The sequence below is a fragment of the Coccomyxa subellipsoidea genome (genome assembly GCF_000258705.1).
Source record: "Coccomyxa subellipsoidea C-169, whole genome shotgun sequence".
NCBI lineage: Eukaryota > Viridiplantae > Chlorophyta > Trebouxiophyceae > Coccomyxaceae > Coccomyxa > Coccomyxa subellipsoidea.
The window spans coordinates 613594-630605 of record NW_005178021.1 but is presented as its reverse complement, the minus strand read 5'-3'; the positions used below and the strand labels follow the sequence as shown (position 1 = coordinate 630605).

Genomic DNA, 17012 nt, shown 5'->3' with positions numbered 1-17012 from the left:
CAGCTGTGAGATCTGTAAAGGTTTTGAATCACCCCGGCTAGCTATATAGAAATATGGAGGCACTATTGGGATGTCATGCAAGTCTCTCTCTGGTGGTACGGATGCCATGATTACAAAGAGAGTGGGCCACAAATTATGCCACACCTTTGATTTGCAGTATGCAAATTTCCTAGAATTGATGTGTGCAGGATATTCTATACTGAAAATCACCAGGTGGGGTACTTAAGCACTTACAAGTATTCTCTTGAAGACCTCAGACTGGTCTGTGATTTTGTAGACATGGAGATTTTGTAAACATAGACCTCCAGAAAGATCTCCGCCAAAATCAAGATCACAATGGCAATCACAGTAAGATCACACCTGCTCAAATCGCCTGCTGAATTTTTCCTAGTTACATTTCTCGCATGTGCCGGTCAAAAGTCAAGTCTTGTATTTATCCACAATATGTACTCAGGCACAGATTTCTCATTCTTGAATCTCACATTCATCGAACATTGAGTGACTCAGTTCTGAGTTCAAATGCAGTTCAGAATAATCTTGAACAGTGTTCCCCCGTCTTGAGTATCTTCCCCAGTTCTCAGTTTCTTTCATCTTGAGTTCAACCTAGATTCCTCGTTCTATTGCCTATATCCGTTTGCGACAGCCAAAGGTGTCATGCTGGCCAGGATGCCACCTATTGCATAAGCTGCCCTGGAATGTCCTAATCTACAGAATGCTTTACCTCCCTATTTATCTTGAGTACAACCCATCTACACTGTATATATAGAGCAAAATCAAGCGAAAATCAAGCAGTGAAACTCTTGAGCATGACACTTGCCGTCTTGAACTTGGTAACACAGTCAGTGCCAAGCTGCAGAGCTCTTGAGGCTTGGCCCCGCCTGTTAGCTACCCTTTGTGCATGCGTTCTCTGCTGCAATGCAGCTGAAAGAGGCATTCTCTTGATTGCCCAGAAAGAGGCTGTTTCATCGGACATCCACGGAGAACTGCTTATGACACATAGATAGAATTCACATCTCCAGCTGGGTGTCTAAACTGCAGTCTCAACCGCCTGTCAGACACAGCCAATGCACTAGCGCGGCTGGCCGGACATTTTTATTGCCTTCCTTCACCAGCTGCTGTGATGTGATGGGTTGCATGCGGTGCTCGGCTGTTTGCTGCAGGTTTTCAGCTCTGCTGCAGAGAGCTGGCGGTACTGTATGGCTTCCGGCCTCAGCAGTGGCGGAAGGTTTGAGTCTGCTCCGACAAGGGACTCCACCTCCTGTAATGACAGACAGCTGTACTGTCAGACAGGAATAACAGCAGCAGCATGACTTTGAGCTCTGCTTTCTGCTGTAGATCTGTGAATAGGAGCCAAATTCATGTGGAACAGCATTCTACCAATTCCCCTTTGGTCTAGAGGAGAGGCTAAAAACTGGCAGCCTTCACAAACATTTACCACATGACAACTTACTCAGGTCTGTAATGTAGCCATGGGGATACAAATGCATGCAACTCTTGTATTTCATCAACTCCCCACGTTATTTTTAGTGGGCATCAACGAGCCTCAGGTCAGGTGGCTCCCATCAGGTCTCTAAAATGTAGCAATGTAATCTACTATTTCAGTATCACACCTGAGGCAGGGTGTTCAAAAGGGTGATGAAAGGGTGCTGACCTGGAGTCGCTGTCAGCGGGGTGCATGAGGGTGTCTGGGGACAGAGGGGCTGGCTCCAGATTTCCCATGTAGCCCCCTGACTGGTGCTGCTGCTTTCCCCTCCCATCCTGCAGCCCCAGTAACAGCACACCACTCAGCACTCTCCCCAAGTAGTTCCTACCGAGATGTACTGCCCCCAATCAGCTGGCCCCCTTTCCCTGGCTGCTCAGAGCTGCAGAACATGTCATGCATTTGAATCCCTGTGTGGCCGTTGAACAGAGCAACAAGTTGAACGCTGGATCTATTGCGGTCATTACTTCCCATTTGACAGTTTGCTACAAGAGCTTTGCTGCCTAGTTGGCACGGCTGTCAGGAAGGCATGTTTTGTGTAATCTGCAGGGCAGGGTTGGGTATTTCCGCAGGCAGGGAAGGTTTAGTCACCATGCTGCGGTGCTTGTGGGTGGAGTAGGCTTCCAGGGAGAAGTAGGGGTGCTCCGGCGGCGACAGGATGTGCTTGTCGTGCCAGCCAAACCGCCCATCCTGCAGGAATCACATCCAATCTCCTCAGCTGTCGAGTTTTAGGACCCAGAAAACCACCGGAATGGCGTGAAAGTGGGTTTGAGTCATGGAGACGTTGAATCCGATCGGTGATACTGCTCATGCGCACCTGCAGCTAATGACCTCATCGGCCATACGGACGAGGATTCGAATACGAGATTCAATGACATTTTGAATAGAGCAAGATTTGAATTCAAATGTTGGGTGTTTCCCCAGGGTGCACCTGCAGATGATTGAGGTCGTCGCCCATATGGACGACAATTCAAAGAGTGCAGCAAATTTGGAATTCAGATTGAATTTGAAATTCAAATTTAGAAAATTCTCAGTGTGCACCTGCAGGTAGTTGAGGTCATCCCCAAAGCTGGGGAATTGCGGCAGCGGCGGCGAGTGCGGCTGCGTGTGAAGACTCGCACTTCCGCGGCCGGACGCCGAACTGCCGCATGCCGCCATGCTGGGCCCGCTGTGCTGCGGCGATGACTCACCTGCAGCCAGCACATCTTGCGTTGAGCAAGGTTCATCACACCCATCATTGCGGACCTCAGACCAGCTCCAGGTCTATGAGAAAAGCAGACCTGGGCAGCAGATGGATGCAGCTTCCTCTGGACTGGGTGATGGTTGTCTTGCCAAACCACTACAGATACACAGGCCATGCAGCTCTTTCTCCCTTCCTGGCGCTTGCAGCAGTTTGCATGTCTTAGACCCTTTCTTCCTGTCTTAGTGTGGTTACAACCTTCATGCGTGGCAACTCAAGCGCGCTTTCTGGAAAGTTGAGATGATACTCACCGGACGTCCCAGAAAATCCTAGCAGCGCGTCGAGCGGCAGCGGCCCGGCCGGCGATAGCGGCGGCGTGTGACGGTGCGGCGCGCTGTGCGCTGATGTCAGCGTGTGCGAATCGCGTGCCACCTGTGCACATGCCACATCAGCGTTACATCTGCGCTGTGTCAGAGCCACAATGTCTGCAACAATCTCAAAGTGCAATGCTTTAGAGATACACTGTCACCACCAAGCACGGGATTTGCTGAGGGAAGCGCATTTGTTTGCAGCCTTCGTGTCAATCCAACAGGTTTCAAAATTCTCAACGAGAACAAAGGGTGCAGATAGGATAGGATTTATTGATAACAAGTTTTAGCTGGCGTGGAAAGGCCGGTGCTGCGCAATGAATGAATTGTATGCCAAGGCCCTCCTGTCAAGGCAAGTAAAGGGATACATCAGCCAGGCAGCAGGTGCACGCACCTGCGAGTCCATGGCGTGCATGTCATGATCCCAGCAGGTGGGGTGCGCGCTGCCGTAGCGGCGGTGGTGCGGCTGCTGCGGCGGCTGCGGCGCGGTGCCGGCCAGCTCGACGATCATGGCGCGCATTATGTGGTCGTCGTCGTACAGCCCGCAGAAGCCCGGCAGCTCCAGCAACACCTGTTTCATCATCAGATCTTTCAGGGCTGACATCCCTGGACAAAAGCTGAAAAGGGTGCAGATCTAAGGACACAACTACAAGCCAGGGTGGCATTGCTAGGCAGCTGACCCACAGCACCTGCGAATAACCTCAAGCAGAGGATCACTCACAAGAAGCCTGCCAAAACAGAAGCCATCTGCAAGTGCTCAAGCGGCAAGACGCAGAGCACTTCCTTGTACGCATCACAGGATGAAGATTATGGTATGGTAGGCCACATGCAAGGGTCCCCGTATGATACATTCCAAGATGGGTTGTTCCAGGGCGTTTGTGAGTTTTCACTGTCAACTTTCTCTTCACAAAGTGTGCATTTCAGTGATGAGATAAAAGCTCACGTCGGAGGCTGAGGTGGCGTGGATGTTGCAGACGGCGGGCGGCCGCTTGTGCTGCGGCGGCGGCGAGTCGGCAAGCACGTCCCCGTCAAAGATGCTGGTGAAGTCGAAGAGGGACTCCTTCATGCTCCGCTGCTGCGGCAGGGCACTCGCCAGCGGTGGCGCCGATATTGTGCGGTGTAGCGGCCCGCCCTGTGAACACACCCAAAGCCTCAACGCCGTTACACCCCATGTTTGTGAATATCCTGTATATGGATGTGGTTCGGTGTGCAATGCTGCACTGCGCCCATTTGATCAATAGGTGCATGCACACACTCCTCCCTCATCTGAGGGCTCGTCTTCCAAGAGCGCAGTGTGTTCCAAAAAAGGTGTCTCGTGCGCCCTGTCAGGCCCAAGGCAATCCTGCTTGGGCAGCGTTCCCTTGACCTGCAAAGGTCTGCTGGCATGCACTTGCCAGTGCCTGGCTTTGCCAGGTTTCTCTCGGTTTCTCACAACCCAATCTGGGAGCAACAAGTGCCTTCGATGTACATATTCCCTTCTTCCAGCCTGCTTCAAATGAATACTTTTCCCATGCGATGCCCCTAATGCCTTTCCAAGCAAGTGATGTGCCTCCACCTTGAGACATCTACAGATTTTACAGCAGTTCAGGAACTTCTTCTGAGGGGTGAAGGCCGCACCGGGGTGCCTTCAGAGCCGGAGGTGCAGGGGTGGGGCTCAGGCAGGAGAACATCGGCGCAGGAGTCCATAGAGAAATGGCCGCAGCCGCTCAGGTGCAGGTCCGCCAGACTCGTGCTCTGGCAGCGCACCAGGCCCCCCTCCTCCTCCCCAATCTGTATCCTCCCGTCCACCGTCCGCCGCTTCCTGCAGCAGCACGCCGTGTACACATTCAGAAATGCAATTAACCTCTGCCGTGTCAAATGCAGCCCTACATGAAGCATCGAGCTCGGTCACATTTTGTGCAGGTTGCTGCTTCTGACAGCAGCCATGCCGGCGTCCTCTGCCCTGCTCACCGCATCACTGTTTATTCTTGCTTTCCTGGACTCCAAGGCATGCAACAACTGCAGAGGCTGGAGGTTTCCATCCTGCCCGCTGAGATGACCTGACCCAAGATTTGGTGGCGCCTGTGCTGATACAGGATGTGGGCAAGATGCCTATGGAAAGCAGTCTGCTCACACTAGAAAGGATCTTGTGCTGTGACAGGCTTCCCGGACAAGTCTGAATCCTGTCTGGGACCAGCGCAGCCCGACAAGACACCTAGCTCGCCTGCTGCTAGGTAGTAGGTTTTGAATTGGGTGCGGCATTGCGAGCAGTTTCTAGCTACTGAGCTTCGAATGCAATGGCAAAGCATAAATTTTGTGTATTAAATGAGCACTGCCACTCCCAGGCTGGGCCACAGGTAGGCCAGACGAGCTTTCAGCTGCTACGCATGACCTGCCGAGTGCAAGTGGCTGTCATGTCTATCTGTCCCTGAAAAGAACAATGCTAGTACGCACTTTTGGCTGGGCTGCAGGGGTTGCGACGCCTCGCTGTCTTGCGAGGAGGCGCCTCTGCTCTGCGACTGAATGGGGTGCGGATAGCTGGGGCGGCATGCGTCCAGCGCTGCGGAGAAGTCCTCTGGCAGTGCCGGTGGTAATCTCCAGTCGCCCCCGACAGGTGCGCTGCATCGCCGTTTCATGTCTATCTCCACTGTTTGGGTTTTCCCGAAATCTTCCTGTGCCTGCGTGCCAGCAGACACTCTAAAGGATGCGAACAAGTCCTGTGGGGTAGGGGAAGGAGGTCGCAAATCCTTCACAAAACGCACCTGCGACTATTTCTTATGATCGATGTATTTCTAATTAGGTGATACTACGCTGCAACGCAGTGGTTTGGAAAAGTGCACGTTGTTTGTTGACAACTTGGACTTACGGCACGTTCATCACCAGAGTCCAGCACGTCACAGACTTGAAACGGAGTCCTTTTATCAATTCAATGCTTACAATAGCTATCTTAGACGGTATCATCGTCATCGCAATTACCATCGCACAGAAAGACGCCAGTATTGAGAAGCCTGACAAACTCGCTAGGCAATTTCCGACAGCTTTCGGAGTTGGGCAAGCCCCACCTTGGAACGCTTCGCTGCCTGCTTCGCGCCAGCCCTGCCTGCGAAGCATCCGACATGATGCTTGCCTGCCTTCAACTCCTTGGCACACTTTGGACAGAATTGCAGCTCGCAGCCGTGCCCTCTCTCCTTGCCGCTCCCTCTCGCATCAGGCGGAGCCCGATAGTGCACCTTGAGCCTCCATAGCTCCGCGAAAGATCGCGTGCAGTTGGGATACGGGCAGTAGAACCTGTCTGGATCGCGCTCACGCAGCGCGCCTGACTGAGTCCTGGCCTGTTTCTGCTGCATGACCCTGTCGTCTTGCGAGCACAGGCCGCCCGATGGTCCCCTGGAGCTGGGCAAAAACCCCGGCCTTCCCTACGATGCCTTGCTATAAGCACATCTGCTGCACTACTGCAAGGAATCCTGCTCCCAAGTCCTGTGGGGCAGAGATCGCTTATCAAGTGGGCTTCCGTCTCGCAGAATTGCCCTGAGTGCAGCATCCCCCGAGAGGGCAGGCGACAATCTCCAGAAGTCTGCAGGACAAATGATGGGGCTTATTTGGGGCATAGTCACTCGCTGCCCTGCGTCACTTGCACCGCCAATATTCATTCCAATGATAATCAAGATACCTCTTCCTCTGATTATAAAAGGCAGACTTTGGTCCGTGCTCATTGCAGACTTGATTATTGGCCTGGATACTAGAATGTGCACGTGCATTCAGGCACTGGCATGCGTGGTCGGCTGGCATGGGCCTGGGATGTCACCAGACCAACTGGTTCAGCTTCACTCAAATTGGTTGTTACAGCTGCAGGTAAATTATCCACATGCATGTCATTATATCTCGCTATCGTACTGGTTTGCATTTGCATGCATGTCATGCCACGTGGCGCATCAAGTCACGCCAAGGGCAGCGCCTCAACATAAAACCCAAATCAAGCACAAACGACAAGCTGTCAGAGCATGCATGCCAGACAAACACCTTTCATTGAAGCTGCAAAACTGCGCACGCAACAGACGTCGCTGATATGGAAATTTAAGTTCCCTTGCCCATGAATTCCTTCACAGCTCTGTACCTCCATATCCATCTCATCGCGCAGCAAAGCCCCTCTTGATGTAGCTGATGGGTACTTGCAGCATGGGCACCGCTCGCAGCACCGGTGCAGCTCTCTCTGCCAGCATGCCCCAAGCCTGCACAGCAGGACATGCAAAAATTCAGCCTCAGACGCTTTTCTTGCCCCTTCTCATAGAAACCACCTAGGCATTAAAACAGCTGTCGATCAGCACACATACAGCCCCAACAGCCAAGCAGGGCCTACAGTAAAACACCCCTGTCCATTTGCAAAATTACAGATACGCCGATGCTGAGACCAGCGACTGCTGCCGCCTCAAAGCTTTATTTGCTCATGAGGTCTTATCCATTAGTGACATCTTGTCCCTCTGTTCTGTCATCCATCGCCCTGATGCATGAGAACCTTCCAAGAGTCCCTTGACAAGGCAGGCGCCAAAGTATAAAGGTAAATTTGCATCACCAGCTGCAGGCTCACAGGAGCAGGCCTCACAGGGGTTCAGCGTTGATGAACCGCTCCCGCCCAGGGGCCAGAAGCAAGAGAAATGACCCGTAAAGAGGGTGCCCCACCTGGCGGTGGTAGGCAGAGGAGTCGGGGGTGTTGTAGCGGGCAGGCAGGAAGTTGCGCCAGTAGATGAAGGTGAGCATTATGGAGCGCGCCGGTGTGAGCAGGCCCAGCAGCAGCAGCAGGCCCGCGCCAATCTCCGCCCCGGCATTGAACACCAGCGCCTGGCCCTGCACCCAGATTCGAATTAGTCAGATGACAGCTGGAAAAGAGATGCGGTGGGAGCACCAATTCTGATTCGCTCAAGAGACAGCCGACCATGGACACCGTGTGGCCTGAACTGGAGGCCCTTGACTTGGCGGGAACTCACAATGAATTGCATGAAATTGTCAAAAGTATTCTTGTGCTCTCCACGTACTAGCTGTCCGTGCCTGATCACCAGCATCACAGGTGGCTACCACAACTTGGACTTGCTCAGTACCCCTTCCTTGCATCCCCTCCGATGTTCTTCCTTCATTCACTCATTCGACCATTTTGCTGGATTTTGTATTTGTGTTCGGCAGCACTGAAGGGACTCTCAGAGACCAGCAAAAAGGGAGCATATTGGAGGGATCCATGGGTGCTAGCGGGTGTGGGAGCAGCACCTGGTTGGCAGACAGGAATCTGTGCGCATCAGCACCGTACTTGACCCACAGTGGGTTGCTGCTGAAGTGCTGGGATGCGTAGGCGAAGAAGTGGTACAGGGCCAGCACCCAAATGGGCACCACAACCTGCAGCGGCACAAGTCTGTCACTAGACTGACTAATTCCGCAGTGGCAGTAGACCGCATTAATCGTGCAATTAACTCCCTTGAGCAAGGCTCCTGCTCAAAGCCAGAAACAATATATTCATTCGTCTACTGTGGGAGAGCCCACGGTCCATTACACGCTCCCGGACCCTTGGATGCCTGTCCTTAGGATTGTCAGTTCACTAGATTGCCTCTTCACTGTAGTGCTACTGAGAGAACAAGTTGGAAAGGGTATAATGCAGCGTGGGCCCAGGGTAGAAGAAGGGGTATGGGGGGTCTGTCTCACCAGGGTCATGGGGCGCGTCTGCAGGAACATGAAGCTGAGAAGAAGGTACTGGAAATCGGTGCTGGTGGCCACCGGTACAAACCAGGCCTTCAGAGCCGCCGGAAATGGCCGCAGCGTCGGCCGCCCATGCTTCAGGGACAACTGCATCAACAGAGCACACCCAGAATGTCAGGTGGACTCAGAATAACTGTGTCACATTGAACATGTTCCCCACATGTTCCCACGATCAGACAATCCTGGCCTATCAAAATTAACAGATCGTTGCGGAAGAGGCTCTCCCCACTACTATATCCGTGTTTCCCTACTGACATTGGTATATCCAGGGGTATATGAGATGATCAGTATTTAGCATCTCCCTGATGGAACAGGACACTGGTGGGTTCACCCATACAACTTCCAGCTTCAATGTCAGCACAGCTGCACAGTGCCGTTCCATTGCACGAACGGGAAGGTGTACATGTGCTTACCAGGTGCATGGTATAGGCCGTGCTTGCATGCGCCCTCAGGCAAGATGTACAATGCAAGCAAGTGTATGCAGAGCTGAAAGGGGCGCACTTTGTATCCGTGGGACAGCACTGATATTGCCAGGAACCAACGCCACGCGCGGTATGACAGCAGCCCGCTCAGAGGCTGCACCACGCCCAGGCCTAGCAACAGCAGGGCACTGTGCAGTATGAAAAGCCTCGTCTGAGACGAGCCCAGCAGTTGCAAGCCGAAGCCCTTCAAGCCTCCATCCCCCTGTGAAGAACATGAATTGCGTTCAGCCTGTGCAGAGTCCTGCTCTGAGTACACTGTCAGCGCAACATGTAGCAGCATTGCACCGCCTCTTGAGCATTCTGGAGACAGCCGGTGCTCAAGAATGACAGGAGCATTGCTGTGCCAATTCTACCTATGACCATGGTTCTTGCTCCAGTGTGGTGGGCACTTGGCATGTCATGTTAGGGAAACTGCCACATAGATGGTCTGTTGCTTTGCAGCCTAAGCCGCACACACCTTTGCAGTGGAGCCGCTCTTTGCTGGCCTGCTGCTAGAGCTCCCACTCCCGGCGGTGCTGGCAGGTTCATCAGCTGCAGGCCTGGACGGTGATGCTGTGTGCTGCTTCTCGCCAGCTTCGTCTGCAGGCGCTTGTGTGCTTGGGGAAGCAGAAAAGGCTGTGCTGGGTGTAACCAAGCTTGGATCGAATGAAGGATCCTGCAGGAAGTCAAGTGACCTCAAACTGACAGCAAAAGTCTGGACATCGGCTGCCTGGCAAATCAAGACCATGCCCAAATGGCTTCTCCTTTCGAGTATATAATGGTCAAAAGGAGCTTGGAGAACATGCCTAGAACTGTGACTCACGGGCAGAGACCTAATGCATGATTGACTAGGGAATTCTGCAGTAACACAGCTCGAGGTGCGGTAGGAGGAGGGCACTCACAATCTCTCTTTTGTACCATTTAGCCTTGAATCGGCCAATGACTGCGGTTCTGTCTCTTCCAGGAGGAATCTCCAGGTTCATCTCGTACTTCCTCCATAGCTCATCTCCCTCAAAGTAAAAAGCCCTGCTCAGACAAGGAAGGACGCGATCAGCACCCTGGTATAGTAGGGTATAGCAACATGACGGGGCAATGAATAATGCGACTAGATATTCGTAGCACCGATTTGACCACAGGAAAGTGGCAAATCGGTGCTGGAAGTTTCCATCTGTTGCTCTGCAGCATAGGCAACTTGACCAAACTCTAATCTGCCACATCACAAGCAGCTGTGAAAGAATCTGGTGTGCATAAATTGAGCACCTGAATGCTTCCAGTTGGTCTGCACTCGCCATACTAGCCAGAAGCCCTTCTCAAGCAGATCTGACTGGCCCCAAAATGCAGCCAATTCGCACCAACTATACTTGGTCTTCTTCTCCTTCGAGTACTTCTTCCAAATTAAGGATATTTGCCCACCGATCAGTATTTCCTTCCCCTTCCTCTTTTTTTTTATTTGAGCCCGAGGCAGTCGCGCGTATCCTGCACGCGGGGCTTCTCTTCGAGCTAAAATATAAAAGAAAACTCTTCAATGCACGGTCTCCCTGGACTGTAGAGACCTTGAAGATATGAATTCCATGACTTAAGCGCACGCTGCTGGCCATCGACAGCACCTGTGACCTGAGCCCCTCGGGCGTTTCAACCGGCATGTCGTGTTGCAGTAGCTTTCTGAAGAAGAGCCTTTGTTTATTTTTAACAGATTTGAATAGGAATAATAATTAGCGTACTTTTCTTTCATTGAACAGTCTAAAAGAAATCTCCGATGAAGGTGCCTGCAGTGCTTCAGCGAACCTTGGATTCTGCAGTAAGTGTTGGATCACGGATAGCCCGCAGAAAGGAGAATAGGAACGATGACGAAGCTGATGATGTTGATGATGAAGTCACTGACCGCACTATCACCACGAGACAGGTATTTATGCATGTGGGAAGAGTTGCAAGAAAACAAACCCACACCTCCGAAGGTCATCAGACTAAGTGACTAGCTGTGATTTGACATACAGGTGCTTAGAAGCATGGACAGTGTGGCTGTACATCATGCAAGAATTGAAAGAAGCAGGAACGAGGTGAGCAGGCTACTGTCAAAGTGCAGAGCACCCAGTAAATGTCCTCTCATCCATGCCGCTGTTTGGTCTCAAGAAGCACTGAATACTTACTACCTGATGTGGATCAGGAGCACCACAGGGTGTCAGACTCGTCCGATGACAGCGACCAAAGCGATCTAGACTATGCCGCAATTATCCACGCCAGGAAGGGCCTCCCAGATGAAATTGGAGTCGGCCAGATGGGCAGCGTAGATCCTGAGAATGAAGGGTCCGGTGGCGTCATCCACACTGTAAGTCCCTTCAACCTCTCAATTCTGTAACATTGCATGAAGACTGGTTTTTAAGGTGTGGAACTTCTGGTCAGACATCTGACGAGGCTGACGAATCTACTTGTGGTTTACCAGGAGCCACTGCCGAGTGACCACACAGAAAGCCCGGGCAGCAATGGAGCCTTACCGAGCCACTCGCGAAAAAGTTCTGATGCGCGCGTAAGATTTATCAGAGTGGATGCTGCGGAGCCTGCCAGTGGCATCGAGACAAAGACCCTGGTGAGTTGCTGTGTCCTTACACAATCTTGGGGATACTGTTTGCTAGGAAGAAAGGGCAGCCTAAAAATTCTGGTTTCAACTTGAGGACGAGGAAGGATATCATGATCAAGGAAGCGCATTGCATGCCTGTAATAAGAGAGGGTGGTATTGAGATCAATCACAACGCCTCAAAATCCTGCTTCCACGATAGGCTTGTCAGCAGACTTGTGTGCTGCGTTGTGCAGGCAAGTCGCAAAGTGCGAGATAGATTTGCTCTGGGCCTCTTTAATGGAGCAGCCAGAGAAGATCATGAGGAGGAGGCAGTACCATCATCGCTGCCTCAGGCATGCCCCCTCTCCCCTGCAGCCATTAAACAGCACGCGTTCCTCTCATTGCAAGCCACCTCAGCCCGGCACACCCGGGCCCTGAAGACAAGCTGCAGATGTCTGCTCTTGCAGTGCATGCAGAGAGCGCCTTCCTGAGCAGTAGCTGCCGTGCAAGCCTGTTGCTGCAACAACACCGGGCGGCTTTGCTGGCGCTGACTCCAAAAATCAGAGGCAGGCATTGGCCATCCTATTATGGCTGGGAGCAATGTATAATAACTGACAGAGTGTTGTTGCAGAGGGTCGATAGTGTCACCCTTACTCACCGGCGCATGAGCATGGCTGACCCTGGTCACTACGGAGGCAGCGGCGGCCCGCGGAAGCAGGAGGCGAGGAGGGCCACTTTCTCAGCCATCATTCGGCGACAGAGCATCCAGCAGGTCTCAGGTGTGCATTCTTTCCTTCCCCCCTAGATGCTCCGCTTAGTTTTGCAAAACCCCCACGGACATCATGTGCATGTGACTACCTCCTGTTCCTACGTACTGTATTTCACCTATTTCATGCTCCCTAGCACCGAAAGATTGGTTATATCACACCACCGTCATGTGATCTGGTTGCCCACCACATGCACACGTGACTGAAGGAGTAGCAGGGCAAACAATTTTGGGTACCTGTGGGAGTTGGTCCAGTGACTGTTGATGAAGGTGCATGGTGACTGGCTGAAGGTAGAAGTGTGGATGAGCATGCTACTTTTATTAGTGGAAGTGATAGAAAGAGATTCTCTGCGCAGGCAGCATCAGGGCCGTGGGCAGGAGCTTTGCCTCGAGCTTTGCCTCGAAGCCAAAGGTGAGCATGCTGGCGAGGGAGGTTGTGCAGCACCCAGCTGTGCCGTCAGCGCTCAAGCATGGCTCCAGGGATCAGCCTGAGCAGGGGTCGGGAACTTCAAGGCGCCACAGTGTGCACTTTGACCGCAGCCTCGATGGCCCCCCAACTACACTGCAGGGGCGATGACACCTGGTCCCTCGGAGGCTGGGTATCACCAGTGCTCCTATTTTCATGAAGTTAGTACTTAAGTACTCGTACTGGGAGGGCGCAGTGATGTACTGGCGCTAGCAACATTGGGTGCTCAGGGCCTTGTGGTACTTCTGTGCTCCGCGTACTGGGGCGTACAGGTGCAACCAAATTGGAATCATCCTCGCATGAAGCTGTACATGTGAGTCTCATCCGAGGCAGTTGCTGAATGTAGTACATGAATGGTATCCGATAATGTGACTCATGCGCGCTAAACAGCGCAGCATTGTGCACAATGCGTGCAGCAGTTGCATCTGCATTCATTGACCAGTTCATGACGCCTATGCATTGCCATGGTCACTCATGGATTCCAGGAAGCTGCACTGTGCAGTCGACTGGCGGTCAAGTTAAAATTTTTTATCAAGCCTCACTGAGCAAGCTCCTCAGCTTCTAAGGAAGTTAACAGCGGTATTGGTGCACGGAGTCTATGAGTAGTGCATGCATAAAGTAAATTGTTGCAGAGTAGTACAATGCATGCAAGGCACTTTGTCGATTGCTGCGGGTAAAGACACAGTGTCTCTGAGGCGGTGGCTGTTGACTTCAGCAGCTGGTGCCAGCACTGCCCGCGCTGTGAGTCAGCCTTTGACAGTTTCTGTACACACTGCTAAACCTGGGGGATTGAAACTTGTGCTATATCCTATTTAGGACATGCAGATCTTGATCTCATTCAAATTCGCATGCCAGGACAAATCTCGTGTTTGAACCCTCGCTTAGAGCAGAACTTTTAAATTTGATCTCTGTATCGCATAATATTGGATTAAAGCAGCATCTTGCACGTTTAAAAGCATACCTTTCCACACAGATCCAGATCGACTAGACAGCAGTAGAACAAGCTATGGGGCTTCTTATGCCATGTGGGAGTACACTGACGAATCAATTTCGCACGTTCAGCGACAATAAACTATGCAGCTTCAGGAGAAATTTGATTCCGTCCGAAAGAGGGTGGCAAATCGAGAAGAAACCCGAAGTTGACCTGATCTGCAATGCCTGCTCAAGGCGGTCAGCCATCCGATGCCAGAGCGTCGCACATTTGACACAGAACGATGTTGCAACACAGAGTGACACATCGGAAAGGCTCAGCCCTGATCGATCAGTGGCTAGCAGTGGGGTCCTTATAAGGCCTGTGGAGCCTTCAGAACTGGATGAGGTTGCCTGGCTCCGAGCAGAGGCGTACTATGAGGTAGATATCTGTTCGTCCCTATTGCGCAGTTACAGCCAATGTGACCCGCCTATAACGAAGGCTATCTTGTGCCTACTGCAGGACCAACCCCACCTTAGGTATGTGGGGTCATTCAAGAGGCAGTTCAAAGAGCAGGAAGCCCGGTCCCTGAAGGAAAGGATACGCTGCCGGCCTGGCAGTGACACGCCAGAGTGTGTCTGCTTGGTTGCTGTGGAGGAGGAGGGGGACAGTGGGACTGTCATGGGCACCCTGGATGCAGAGCCCCCAGGACCACCCACGCCCAAGCACCGGCATATACCAGAGGTGTGCAAGCTTTGACAGTGCCTCAGCGGACTACCTTCTTTATGCCTCAGGGCAAGATCGTGATACCAGGGCATCCCAGGTATCACGATCTGCCCAGCAATTGTGGCAGTCAGTGTGGCCAAAGATTCCAATCGGATCAGAGTCCTGTCCTAGACCACAAAATCTTGGAGCATATGCCAATCCCGTGGGCACCCCCCTGGGGTGTAAAACCCTGGAGGTGTGAGGATCGCTGTTGCTCCAAGCATTGAACTGCAGACAGCCAGTGCCTAGTGTCTAGTGTCTAGTCTCTGTAAACACCCCACATCACCATGGCACCTTGTGATGGTCAAAAAGATCTCAGGACAAGTTGCCCCTGTTGCCCCTGCTAGGTAAGTTCCTATACCATAAGCAGACGGCAGGAAAGGTGTCCTGGATAGACATGAGAGCTCGTTGCTTCATGCAAGATGCGGATTGTCCATGAAGTGCTTATTTTATTTGGCAGGGGGCCACGTACCTGCTGAACGTGGTGGTGTCCCAGAAGCACCGGAAGCGAGGGATTGGCCGGGCGCTGATGGCAGCTGCCGGGAAGCTGGCCAAGGAGCAGTGGGGCTCCGGCAGCATGTGCACCCATGTGTCCGCTCAAAATGAGGCACGACACAAACACAGGATTGTTCAATCTGCAATGGGCACACAGAGATTGCACCACTGGATATGGCTTCGTGCACTACACTTCGCATGTGCAAGAAGATGCCGTAAAGCACTTGGGAAGCTGCATGCGCATGATCTGCTCACCAGAAGCTCACTGCACTGTATGTGCGCAGGCAGCCCTTGCATTGTACAGAATGTGCGGCTTTGAGGAGGTAAATGAAGAGGGTGTCCTCAATGAGTCTGAGTCTGCTGTTGGCGGGTCCCTCCTTGGTGAGTCATGTTTCTCATCTGCAGGGGAAGTATCCTTTCTTCCCTGTTCTCATTTTAGAGAGCCACATGCATGCCCAGAAGGAGATCTTTTCCTTGATTGAGTCTGTATCTGAACTGCTGGAAAGGCCCTGTGTACTGGCCCGGCACACGCGCAATTGTCTCAGTTGTGGTTTATGTGACGCGCAGGGAAGCAGCTCTTAATGCTTGCTGCCCTATAGATTGGCACGATTGGATTAATGCTCGTCTGATGGATTTGTCAGCAGAACAAGGGCTGTCCAAGACAGTGGCTCAGCATGTTACATGCAAGTCTACATCCCCAGATCTTGATTCTGAATAGCTGCAGCTGCTGCTTGTATTGGCCTGGGACGTAGATGCCATACAGAGGCTGTATAACAGACATATGGATCCCATCAACGTGAAAAGGTGACTATCTTGTCAGCCTGCGTATGCATGAGCCTGCACTGAGAAAACATGACGAGCTTGGCAGCAAATTCTGTATAATGCGCGCTTGAATGGCATTTGCCTCACAAAATTCCAATTACAAAAGTCCATAGACTACCCAGCCCTTGGATGGCTCCCTGCTTGACTATTCACCGGATGCCTCTAGAGATCTGGGCAAAGCATGCCCCAGACAAACTGACTCTGAAATTGTGTTGGTCGGGAAGTCAGAACTCCGCCAAAATGTAAAATTCACCACCTTATCTTCAGCAGCTGAAGTGCAGTGACAGTACAATTTTCCAAATCCATGATTTTCAACAGGCACACTTATTTTGCTACCACTTCCAAAAATACTGCTTCTGATAGACCTGCTGCAAAGCCAAGGAAGACACACCCTGTGCATGTGCGCAATGTACAGAAGGCCTTCTAGCCGAATCGCAAAATTAAACATTATTGTCACAAGAGCTCAAGCAACCATTGTAGTGTCAGATATCTTCCAATTCTCGAGTTCGGAGGGGTGCAAAATTTCTAAATAAGACTGATTTGCACTGTCAGGTATACCCACTCCTGCCCACAGAAGGGTGTGTTGTACATGTCCAATTGCTCACCAGAAAATGACGACAGAGGACTTTGTATACTGTCCTGTCTCAGTACATTGCAATGCTCACCACTAGCCTCCAGCTGATGGCAGGAACAACACTCTTGCGCACATGACAACATCAAAGCATCAAATAAATTTCCAGGTTCGCAAAAACACAGCCAAAATTGAAACAGTGCGGAGCTTTCTGCAACGAACGGCCACTTCAGTGTCAATTTCAGAATCCAAAATGAGGACTCCCTTCAACAGTATATTCCAGTGCTGAATTGTAATGCAGACAATCTCCCCTTCCACCACACAGGGTGCCTTGAAATGTTATTAGGGATCTCAGGATAGGGCTCGACTTACACAGCCCAGTTGCAGTTGGACCTTGTATTCTGAAGCTCCGGAGCATTCACCTCCAATTCTGATTGGCATCCACTTCCTTGCCAC

General features: G+C 51.9%; 3 protein-coding genes across 3 annotated transcripts; 1 reads left to right on the top strand and 2 right to left on the bottom strand.

Annotated features, from left to right (window-relative positions):
* Window positions 1-1172: 1172 nt before the first annotated feature.
* Window positions 1173-6519, bottom strand: COCSUDRAFT_68177 (hypothetical protein). The gene is made up of 10 exons (XM_005643221.1): window positions 6070-6519; window positions 5462-5685; window positions 4646-4829; window positions 3972-4160; window positions 3423-3599; window positions 2972-3092; window positions 2522-2670; window positions 2072-2170; window positions 1652-1758; window positions 1173-1258 (listed from the first exon to the last, which is right to left on the bottom strand). Exons 1-10 carry the CDS (start codon window positions 6352-6354, stop codon window positions 1210-1212), a joined length of 1584 nt encoding a protein of 527 aa, XP_005643278.1. The 5' UTR covers window positions 6355-6519; the 3' UTR covers window positions 1173-1209.
* Window positions 6520-6838: 319 nt separating this feature from the next.
* COCSUDRAFT_68176 (hypothetical protein) lies at window positions 6839-10850 on the bottom strand (the record flags this gene model as incomplete). The annotated part of the gene is made up of 7 exons (XM_005643220.1): window positions 6839-7236; window positions 7685-7849; window positions 8264-8389; window positions 8693-8833; window positions 9248-9430; window positions 9686-9883; window positions 10794-10850. 7 exons carry the CDS (start codon window positions 10848-10850, stop codon window positions 7135-7137), a joined length of 972 nt encoding a protein of 323 aa, XP_005643277.1. The 3' UTR covers window positions 6839-7134.
* A 113-nt stretch (window positions 10851-10963) lies between these two features.
* Window positions 10964-15762, top strand: COCSUDRAFT_60039 (hypothetical protein; the record flags this gene model as incomplete). The annotated part of the gene is made up of 10 exons (XM_005643219.1): window positions 10964-10969; window positions 11372-11533; window positions 11648-11791; window positions 12016-12093; window positions 12393-12540; window positions 12884-13050; window positions 14426-14647; window positions 15129-15257; window positions 15448-15544; window positions 15731-15762. The coding sequence occupies 10 exons, from the start codon at window positions 10964-10966 to the stop codon at window positions 15760-15762; spliced, it is 1185 nt and encodes a 394-aa protein (XP_005643276.1).
* Window positions 15763-17012: the final 1250 nt, after the last annotated feature.

Coding starts and splice junctions, on each gene's coding strand:
- COCSUDRAFT_68177 (XM_005643221.1), bottom strand. CDS start 6,354: ATGCAGCAGAAACAGGCCAGGACTCAGTCAGGCGCGCTGCGTGAGCGC. Junction 5,686..6,069: donor AGGCAGCGAAGCGTTCCAAG/GTGGGGCTTGCC, acceptor GCTGGCACGCAG/GCACAGGAAGATTTCGGGAA. Junction 4,830..5,461: donor CCCCTGCAGCCCAGCCAAAA/GTGCGTACTAGC, acceptor GTGCTGCTGCAG/GAAGCGGCGGACGGTGGACG.